Raw genomic sequence first — 9586 nt, 5'->3', positions numbered from 1 at the left:
AACACACACACACACACACACACACAGTCCTAAATCAAAGCTTCGCAAAAGTTCCGCAGCAAAAAAGGGCAGCGGCAAGGGGTCGGACGCAGCGTAACAAAACGATCCCCTCCCTTCTCAACCATGCGTTGGCTGCCTCGTTTTGGGTCCCGCTGCGTGGAGTTTTCTTTCCCAACGGTGCCAACGTGCGCTGACGGAGCAACACCATTCCGCGCGGCCCAGATAAGGACTTCGTTCGTGGCCTCACCTCCCACTTCCTCTCCCCCCTCCCCTCTTCCTCCTCTTTCCCCCTCCTCTCCCCTCTTCCTTATTATTATCATCATTCCTTCCCTCTCTCTCTCTTCGCTCTTGTCACTGCCGTTCGTGTCATCTCTCCTCGCGCGCCCCCGGTGTCGCACTCATGGGGGACCGCGCAGGAGCAAGCTTCCGTGGCAGCAAAGCGACCGGCTCTATTTGCGGCGCCGAGGCGAAGGAGCGACGACCACCTCCCCCCCTTGGGGGCTTGAGTGCCGCGTCCGCAACCCGCAGGTTGCTGATGCTCACATCCGGTTGGGAAACCGACTGGGCGGCCGCCTCGCTCTCCAGGCGCCGCACCAGTTCGGAGAAGGCCTCAGAGACGGCAAAGTTAAAGTAAATGGGGTTGTGCGAGGCGGCGAAGTATTCTAGTCCCGTAAGTGGGGCATCACCTTTTCTCTGAGACGCCTGCTGCTCGACGCTGGCTCTCCACTCCGCCGGAAGAAGCGTAAAGACGCACGAGACACCGCCCTTCTTGCCACGCCGCCTTGTGTTGTTCGCGCGACTCAGGCGCTCAATGGTGGCAAAGACGCTCAGCTCCGCCGCGTTGAACGTCTTCTTCCCCGCGGCCACGGTAACAACGATGACGTCCGGCATTTGGGCCGTCACGGAGGCATGAAACCCACTGGGGTTGGCCTCGAGCGCGGCGCGGAACATGACCCGCGAGGACTGCGAGACGGAGGTGAAAACGGCCTCCACCGCCTTGCCGATTTCCGTGCTCCCCAGCGTCTCCTTGTCCGTGCTGCAGACATAGATGAGCACCTGCCGGTACTCTTCCCTCGACGCAGAGGAGGTGGATTGGCTCATGCGGCGGTTCACGGTCTTCGAGGCCCGTAGCGCGGAGATCGACATCGTCTTGTCCATGGAAAACCGCCTAGCCTCCCGTGTGTTGGGGAGGCCAAGCAGCTCCACAACGTTCTGGGTCTGGGCGAAGCTGCGCAGGGCCCGGGACGGCTGGCCAGCCAGCGTCATGGAGCCTATCGTCCCCAGGCTGTCCCCGGTAAAGTCCTCCTCCTTCATCGTTTCTAGTATGGCCCGCATGACCACCTGCAGAGCATTGCGCCGCGAGAGCAGCTCTCGGAACGCGTCCTCCAACCCCGTGAGTTCCATAGCCAAGACCTCCGCCGCCTTTTGTCGCTCCTTTTCACGATGCATTGGGAGTGTCTTGTGGTACGATGGCGAGAATTGGTTTCGTATGCTGTTCTGCAGCACTTTCACATCCGCCCCCGCCTCCACGTCGAATGCGCCATCGCGGAGGGAGCTGGAAATGGAATTCCCCTGCATCGTGCCCAAGGCGCCTGCCTTAATCCACACCCCCAGCAGGTTGTTGTCGAAGATGTCGTTGTCGCGAATCACGGACTCCGACCCCTTTGCCATGACAAGCCCCACCTCGCCGTCGTAGAGGGCATTCTTCGAGATGGCAGCGACGCCCGCGCCACTACTCGCGTTTGGCGGGCAAATAACATTCATGTTGGTTTTGCAGTTGAAGACGCTGTTGCCCTCAATGCGGGCGCCGCCGGCGACCAAGATGCCGTCTCCCTCACACGAGTGGACACGATTTTCCGAAATCAACGCATCAAACGCCGTCTTTTCCGAATTGGGTATACTGCTGTAGTTTTTGTACTCCATCGGGTTCTGCACAATGACACCGGTTGGGCTCCAGCAGACCTCGTTGTCTGTAAAGACACCGCCGTACGCCAAAACGCCACAGTCCTTCGCCCTGATGATGCGGTTGCGCACAAAAAACGTGTGGCAGAAGGGGGCGGCGCAGACGGCGCGGCTGGTGTTTACCATCCAGTTCTTCTCCACATGACCCCAGGCGGCGGGGGATGTAATGAATCCGTTTTTGTGGCCGCGAATAATGTTGCCCACGAGGCGAATACGTGCGGCCTTGTGCAGGTACACCGCCACCTCGGCGGCCTCCGGGTAGAAGGTGTTTCGCTCAAAGAGGGCCGTGCCGTCCTTCATGCCGTGGACCGAGCCCGAGAAGAGGTTGTTCCGCAGCACCGCGAAGCCCCCGTCGACGGCGACCACGTCGCCTTTGCCCGCGGCGTCGTTGGTGTTGTGGGCGAAGAAGCAGCCGTCGACGACGGTCCCCTCGTGTTCGTCGCCGCTGCTGCTCAGGCTAAAAGGGACGGTGGCGCGTCTGCCGGCGGAAACCGCCTCCCCGCGCACCCACACGCCGGCCACGTTGTTCTCATTGAACAGGCACGAGCTCAGCCGAATCCCGCACACCCGCCCCAGCGTCGCCTCCGCGAGGGCCACGCTACCCACCACGTCGGCGCCAATGTCGTTGTCCTTGAAGAGACACTCGTGAATGGCGCCGCCCTCGCCCCCGCCGCTGACGAGGACGCCCGACGGAAGCCGTCTGCCTGGCACCGCAGATGCCGTGTTGTCCGCGACGATCGTCGCCACCACGTCCAAGTTGGGGCCAAGTCGAACTTCGCCATTTTCAGGGCACCGAAACAACTCTGCATCTTGCGCGTTCGCCTCGGAGCGTTTGTTCGAGGCAAACATGCAATGCTGCACCGCAGGTTTTGTGGCCTCGCCCACGATTTCCAGACCTGTGCGGTAGTGAGCCTCAAACACGTTGTGCACGAGTCGCGGAGCCGCTCCATCGGCCACCAGGAGCCCAATGAAGTTCCGGGTAAATCGATTCCCCTCCACAACAACGCTGCCGTCCCCCTCCTCGCTCGTGCCGGCTTTATTTGCAATAATGACAGGGATATAATTATCCACAAACGCGTTCCTCACCAGGCGTGTGCAAGCGTTTGGACCCGCAATAAAAAACGCCGCAGAGCCGCTCATGTGGGCAGAGAATTTGTTGTCTTCAAACACAGGCGGGGGCGCCCCACCGCCCTCGACTATCACGGAAGCGTGTTTTGGGGCGCAGAAGTGGTTGTCGTGCACGTGCGTGTTCACCCCCATGGCCTGCATCCAGGCGACGTCCTCCGCCGTGACGCCGTTGTCTGGCATAGCCACGCGGACCCCCACCTCGTTCGCCTCAAACACGTTGCCGCCCCCGATGGTGGCGGAGGCGAGGTGCCCCTGCAGCAGGACGGCCGCCCCCGCAATGTTGGCGAAGCTGTTGTGACGCAGTAAGAGAGAGTTCCCGCCGACGAAGCCCACAACATGGAGTCCTTTTTCACTGTCCCGGAAGCGATTGTTTTCAATCATCAGACTTCCTGGCGGGGCGGCGGACATCAGGGAGGCAAAGAGAGGAATGCGCAGAAGCGCCTGGGAGGAACACATCGATGCGTTTGGCTGCCGCAAGGTATCCACCTGCAGCAGCGTCCGCATGCAGTTTTGCGAGATCACAACATAGCGAGAGGTCACCTGCAGCTGCTCCAAAACGTTCCTGTACACCTCATTCCCGTTGAGGCGTGCGTGACGCGTCATACGCTCCTGCGCGAGGAGGGCAAAGTGCAACTTGGGCCGCATCAACTCACGTCTAAGTGTAATTTTAACACATACATCGTTGTACTCCGCGACTGCCGTTTCCAGGTCCAGGCGCGACTTCACGTGATGGCCACACATGGCCTCAACAACGTGTAGACAAAGAATTCCAACACCGTGGTTTTCGTACACGTGGTTGGCTTCCATATCGACAGAGAAGTCGGCCCCTCCGCGGGGCGCGCCAGTTGGCATCTGCGGGGAAAGCGACTTCGTCTCCGCCTCCTCCCGCGGAGGCTTTCCTCCCTCCGCGACTTCTTTACTCGCCGTGGGGGCGGCGGAGCTCCCTCCTTCCCCGAAGCGCGGCAGCGCATTCAGCAACGCCTTTTTCTTCTGCCGGCGGGACGACTTCTTGGCGGTGCTGGGGCTGCGCTCACGCCTTGCCCTGGCCGCCGCCGCCTCCGCCGCGTCGGCCTCCCCGGCGGCATCTCCGCCAGTCACGGCGCTTGCCGTCATCACGTGGTGCAGATGCATCACAATTCCGGCGCCGTTCTTCGTGACGCGGTTGCCGGTCACCGTCGCTGGGCGTGTCAGTATGTACGGGCGATCCCCCTCGTAGACGGGCGCGTCTGTCTGCCGCGGCACATCGGAGCTCTGCGGCGGCGTGGAGGCACGCCAGCTCTCGGTGAAGCTGTGGTTGGCGTTGGGCGAGGCGGAAATCCGCGCGGGGTCGCCCGCGGCGGAGTGGGCGACGGTGGAGGTGAAGAACACCCACCGCGCCGCCGCCGCCTCCCGCGGGCTGCGCATCGCGCCGGAGATCACCTCGCCGCCGGGAACCCGCGGAAAGCCGTCCAGGGGCGCCACGGCAAACCGCGACAGGTTCAGGTGGTGCTGCTGCAGGTTGCGCGAGTAGAAAATCCCCACGCTGCGGTTTGCCTCGATCACGTTGTCCCTGACCTCCATCATGCTCCCCTGCACCAGCCACACCCCCATGCCACCGTCGGCGGCCCAGCCGCGGTCGTACCTGTCCGTTTGCGGCCCCGCCCCAAGCGACATGCCGGACTCGAGCGAGACACTCGGGCATATCCCAGAGGCGAGCGAGAGACCCACCGAGGAGGCGGCGAGAAGCTCGCACAGCGCATGCAGCCCCTCCGCCGCCGTGTTTGCGTAGTTTTCCATGCTGCGCAGGACGGACTTAAAGGCGACGCGTGGACTTTCGTCGCTCGCAACGGGTACGCTTGGCGTCGCAAACCCCGACCGCGTGAAGGGAAGACCGGCAAAGGAGCGCGGGTCATGCGGGTTGCCATCGGGGCGACAGAAGCCGTTATTGCGAGAAATCGTGCCACCGGTGAAGGTGCCAAGTGAGCCCTGCGCAACGTACAGCCCGGCCATGCCATTGTCCGTAACCTCGCAGCCAAAGCAGACGGCCTTGGCCCGGGAACGCAGGAGCATGCCAAAGAAGGCGTTGTGGTCTATGCGGTTACGCAGCAAAAACGGGTGACAGCTCCCCCCCACCACCACACCCACCGAGCAGTTGGTGATGGTGTTTTCTATGAAGCTCACCTGCCGCTGCATCCGCCCCTCGTGGTGCTCCTTCGTCGCAAGCACCGCCGAGGTTCCCAAGGCCTCCTGCAGGGAGTCACGAGGTGCAAAATGCGACCGGTGCGCGTTCTCCACATGCCGCTTAAGATGATGCGGAAAAAGAGCGTTTTTGACCACCCGCCGGGCCTTGGCGGGGGGCTCCTGGGGCGGCGGGAAGTGCGTCTCATCCCGCATTTCCGAGGAGTCGTACATCTCATGGCAAACGCCAAAGTGACGATTGTTGCGAATCGTGTTTTGGTAGAACTGCGGAAAGACGGAGACGCCCGGAGTCTTCATGAGGCCGTCGGACTTTGGCGAGTGCCCGGCGACGCCGTAGGAGGGGTTGCGCAGGGGAAAGCTCGTCGCCACCGTGAGGACCAGCACACCGTGCAGGTCGTGCTCCTCGATGCTGCACTGCCTAAACGTGGGGGCGGAGGTCACAAACCCGCTCCGCAGGAAATCCTCCTGCCGCACAATCGAGGAAAGAGGCAGGCAGGTGTACACCACCACCCCCACAACGCAGCGACGGATGATCGCGTTGGAGAACACACCGCGCCCGCCGGCATCCACAAAAACGCCGCTAATGTGGCAATTTTCTATGATGTTCCCCTGCTTGAAGTGGGGATTCGCCCGGTCGCAGACGTAGACCCCAACCCCGTCACAGTCGTAAATCCTGTTGTTCTCAAAGCACCCGCGTCCGCCGCTCTCCGCGTAGACGCCGTCGAAGCTGCCGTGAATCGTATTGCCCTCAATGGAGTGTATCGTGGCGCCGTTGCCCACGTAGACGCCTGTTGGCGCCTCAAACACGTCGTTGGCGGCGATGACGATGCCGTTCTCCGCGTGGTCTACAATGGCGATGTTGGCCTGCTTGTGCCGGTGAATACGATTTCTGCGCAGCGTGGCGGACCCGCCCCCCGCTTCCCCCTGCAGCAACTTCCAGCCGCCGTGCACGGGGTGCCCGTCCCTTTTTTCCCGCACACGTCTCTCACTATACCCGACATCCGCCACCACGCCGCAGTTGCCGTTTGACTCAATCTCGTTTTCCTCCAACACCCCGTAGGCGGCCTCCTCCAGCAACACCCCACACGTCGTATTCGCGTAAATCTTGTTGTGCCGTATCATCGTCGGCGGGAGCTTGCCACGCCCGCCGCCCCCATTCTCGCCCTCCACGCTGAGAGTCACGGAGCGCCGCGGCTTCAGCGACCCCTTTTTGTCGCGAGCGCCCAACGACGGCGGTGTCGCGGGCGAGTTCGTCAGGAAGCCGACCTCGACGTCAAGCGTGGCGGTCCCCAAGGTGGAGCCAAGCTGCACGCCGACGTCGTTTTCAAAGAAGTTGTTTTCCGTCACCGTCCCGCTGCTATCGGGGGACACCAGAATGCCGCTGAGGAAGCAGCCGGAGATGCCGTTTCCCGCGATAACCGGATTGCCGCTCAGCTGAATAATGATACCGGAGCCGTAGCATGCATGAATGGTGTTTGCCTTAAATGTCCCTCCGCCGCTGTCGGAGATGATGACACCCACCGATTCGTAGGTAATGGCGTTGTTGACAAACGTGGGGTTGGCTTTGCCAATCACGTAAACCCCGCACTGTTTGTTTTTGTGCACCCTGTTGTGCAGGAACTCCCCCCGGGCCTCGCGACCGCAGATGATGCCGCAGCCGCTGAAGGAGTTGGTGATCGTGTTGTGCGCAATGACGGGATCACTGAAGCGGTCCAGCAGAATGACGTTCCCCAGCGCATTTTCGCCGAGGTAGTTGTGCTCCATCACCCCGCCCCCCTCGGCGATCACGGCGATGCCGCCCGTGTGCCCGCCCGTGATGGCGTTGTCGCGCACCACCGGCGAGCCGCCCTCCTGCACGAGAAAGTTGCAGCTGCCGCTCTGCCCAATTTCGTTCGCGACAAACGTGCCGAGGCCGTTGTTGCCCACCACCACACCGTAGCGGTGGCTGTGGGTGATTTTGTTCGACATCACGTACGGGTCCGAGTCGAGCTCCACCACAATTCCCCGCTCGTTGTGGGCGAGGGTGTTGTCCACCACCGTCCCTCCGCTGCAGGACTCAAAGCGAATGCCGCAGCCCTGCCCAGACACAAAGTTGTTGCCGGCAATAAACGGCATGGAGTACTCGCACACCAGCAGCTGGGCGACTGGGTTAGACAGGAACTTGTTCAGCATCACCACCGGCTTGCTCTCGCCCGAGATCGTCGCCCCACCGGAGAGACCGTGCTGGATGACGTTGCCGACGATCATCGTGGTGCTGCCCCCCGTCACAAGGATCCCGCTCTGGGAGTTGCCAAAGATTAAATTCCCCATCACAATTCCACGCGACAGGTTGCGAAACTCAATGCCGTGCTCGGCGCTCTGCGAGATTTCGTTGCCCATGATGAGCGGGTTGGCGAAGTTGTCCACGAACACGCCCGCCCCTTTGGAGTTGTCAAACTTGCACCCCACAATCAGCGGGTGGGCCCCTCCACTCACGACAATGGCCGTCGCTCCACAGTTGAGAAAGTCGCAGTCCTCAACAAGGCCGTAGCCGTCGTTTCCGAAGCGAATCGCGCACAACCCACAGCCGGAGAAGCGGGTATCCAGTATATCCACGCCCTTGTTCCCCCGAATCCTCAGCAGCTGCGCCGCGCAGTCGATGGTGTTTGGCAGCGGCAGCGAGAGCTTGAAGGCCTCTTGCACCAGCTCTCGTAACGGGTTGCCCCCTGTGTTCCCGGCACGCATTTCGCCGGGTTCCCCGCCGGAAAAATGGGATGGATGCCCCGCACAGACCAACTTGGCAAGTGTTCGCAAATTTTCCTTCAACTCTGCCAACGCCATGGTGCGCCCGTTGACGGTGACCGGAACTCCCTCCTCGGCACTCTGCGGCGCCGCGGGGTTTTCGTCCTCCAGCTGCTGCACCTTTTCTATCCAATCAAACGAGTTCCGAGACGAGGGAAGTTCCTGGGGGAGGAGCGTTTCCTGCGCGGTGGCCAGCGGCGTCCTAACCTTGCCCATGCAGTGTATGTCCACCCCGATGAGGCAGCGGTCAATCACGTTGCCGCCGGTTATGCGAACATTTTGTTTTGCGTCCGACGAGTAACTTCGCTCGTCCACGACGACAAGGATGCCGCAGTGCCTTTGGTTGTATATGGAGTTCCCCTCCAGCACGGCGGCGCCGGAGAACTCAAAGGTGAAGCCAACAAAGCCCTCGAGAAGTTCATTGTACTTGAACACGGGGCAGGCGCCTCGCGAGATGACCACGCAACTCGGGGGCCCAACGAACTTCTCGCCCCCTCCCCACTCGCGCTCCTTCGGCCGGAACATCTCCGAGGAGACGTAGATGCGGCACGCGTTGACGACGACTTTCCTACACGCGAGGTTTTCGGCGGGGGTGCGCTCGTCCACGGCGCTCTGCGTCGCCTGCACCCGCACCGCGTGCCCACCGTTCGCCGGCTGCCGGATCGTGCTGTCGCGCAGCACGACGGCCCCTTTCGTGTCAATCGCCACCCCGGCCATTTGGTGGGTGTGGATGGTGCAGCCGCTGATCTGCGCCCCCCCGCTGCCGCCGATCTGAACCCCGTAGCCGTTGTAGCTTTCGGCGACGGTGCAGTTTTCCAGCACCGGCCTGGCAAACCCGCCAATGAGAATGGAGTTCATCTTGCATCGAAAGAAAACCGCCTTGCCGTTCATGAGGGCCACCGCGGACTCCAACTTCCCCTTGCCCTTTGAGACAAACTCAACGTGCTCAAAGTAGACCTCTACATCCTGCGTCATGGTGATGCAGGGGCCGCGGGAGGAGATGCAGGGGTCCTCGCCCTCCGCCGCGACGATCTCGAGCGGGATGCTGATGGAGAGGGCCTCAAAGTACTCCCCGCCCACGAGTTCGATGCGGTCGTACGGCTTCGCCACGGCGAGGGCGCCCGCAATGGAGCGCCGGGAGGACACCTTCGAGCGCCCGTTCACGACGTACGTGCGCACCTTCTTCTTCTGCCACACGCTCATGCGCTCCTCCACGACATAGTCGTCCACCAACATCCCTTTGCCTGCGGCTGCGCGAGAAGCGAGACGATGCTGCGCGGGTGTGGCGCGCGCGCGCGAGCGAGAAGGAAAGAAAAGGGAGAAGAAGCAACAACAAAAAATAAGTAAAAACAAATCACACGTGAGCGGTGCGGCAGAAAACCCATCGCCACCTGCCACCTCCCCGCCAGTCACGGAGGGAAGGAAACACCGAGGGCAAAAGAAAAGATGTAAGAAATACGTAACCCTCCCACCCCACACACAAAAAACAACACCAATAACAACAAAAAAAAACAAAAAAAAGTACGCCTTCATCGTC

The 9586-nt window shown here is 61.6% G+C and overlaps 1 protein-coding gene across 1 annotated transcript, besides 3 other annotated features; it reads right to left on the bottom strand.

Annotated features, from left to right (window-relative positions):
• Position 1: 1 nt before the first annotated feature.
• Positions 2-26: a microsatellite.
• A 220-nt stretch (positions 27-246) lies between these two features.
• Positions 247-350: a sequence feature (GA-rich).
• A 16-nt stretch (positions 351-366) lies between these two features.
• On the bottom strand, positions 367-9285 carry Tco025E_06646 (uncharacterized protein; the record flags this gene model as incomplete). The annotated part of the gene is made up of 1 exon (XM_029373521.1): positions 367-9285. The coding sequence occupies one exon, from the start codon at positions 9283-9285 to the stop codon at positions 367-369; it is 8919 nt and encodes a 2972-aa protein (XP_029226473.1).
• A 245-nt stretch (positions 9286-9530) lies between these two features.
• Positions 9531-9570: a microsatellite.
• Positions 9571-9586: the final 16 nt, after the last annotated feature.

Source organism: Trypanosoma conorhini (genome assembly GCF_003719485.1).
Source record: "Trypanosoma conorhini strain 025E chromosome Unknown Tco_14.4_contig_00458, whole genome shotgun sequence".
Classification (NCBI taxonomy): domain Eukaryota; phylum Euglenozoa; class Kinetoplastea; order Trypanosomatida; family Trypanosomatidae; genus Trypanosoma; species Trypanosoma conorhini.
Note: the sequence above shows the minus strand (reverse complement) of the source record. Positions and strands in the feature narration are given on the sequence as shown.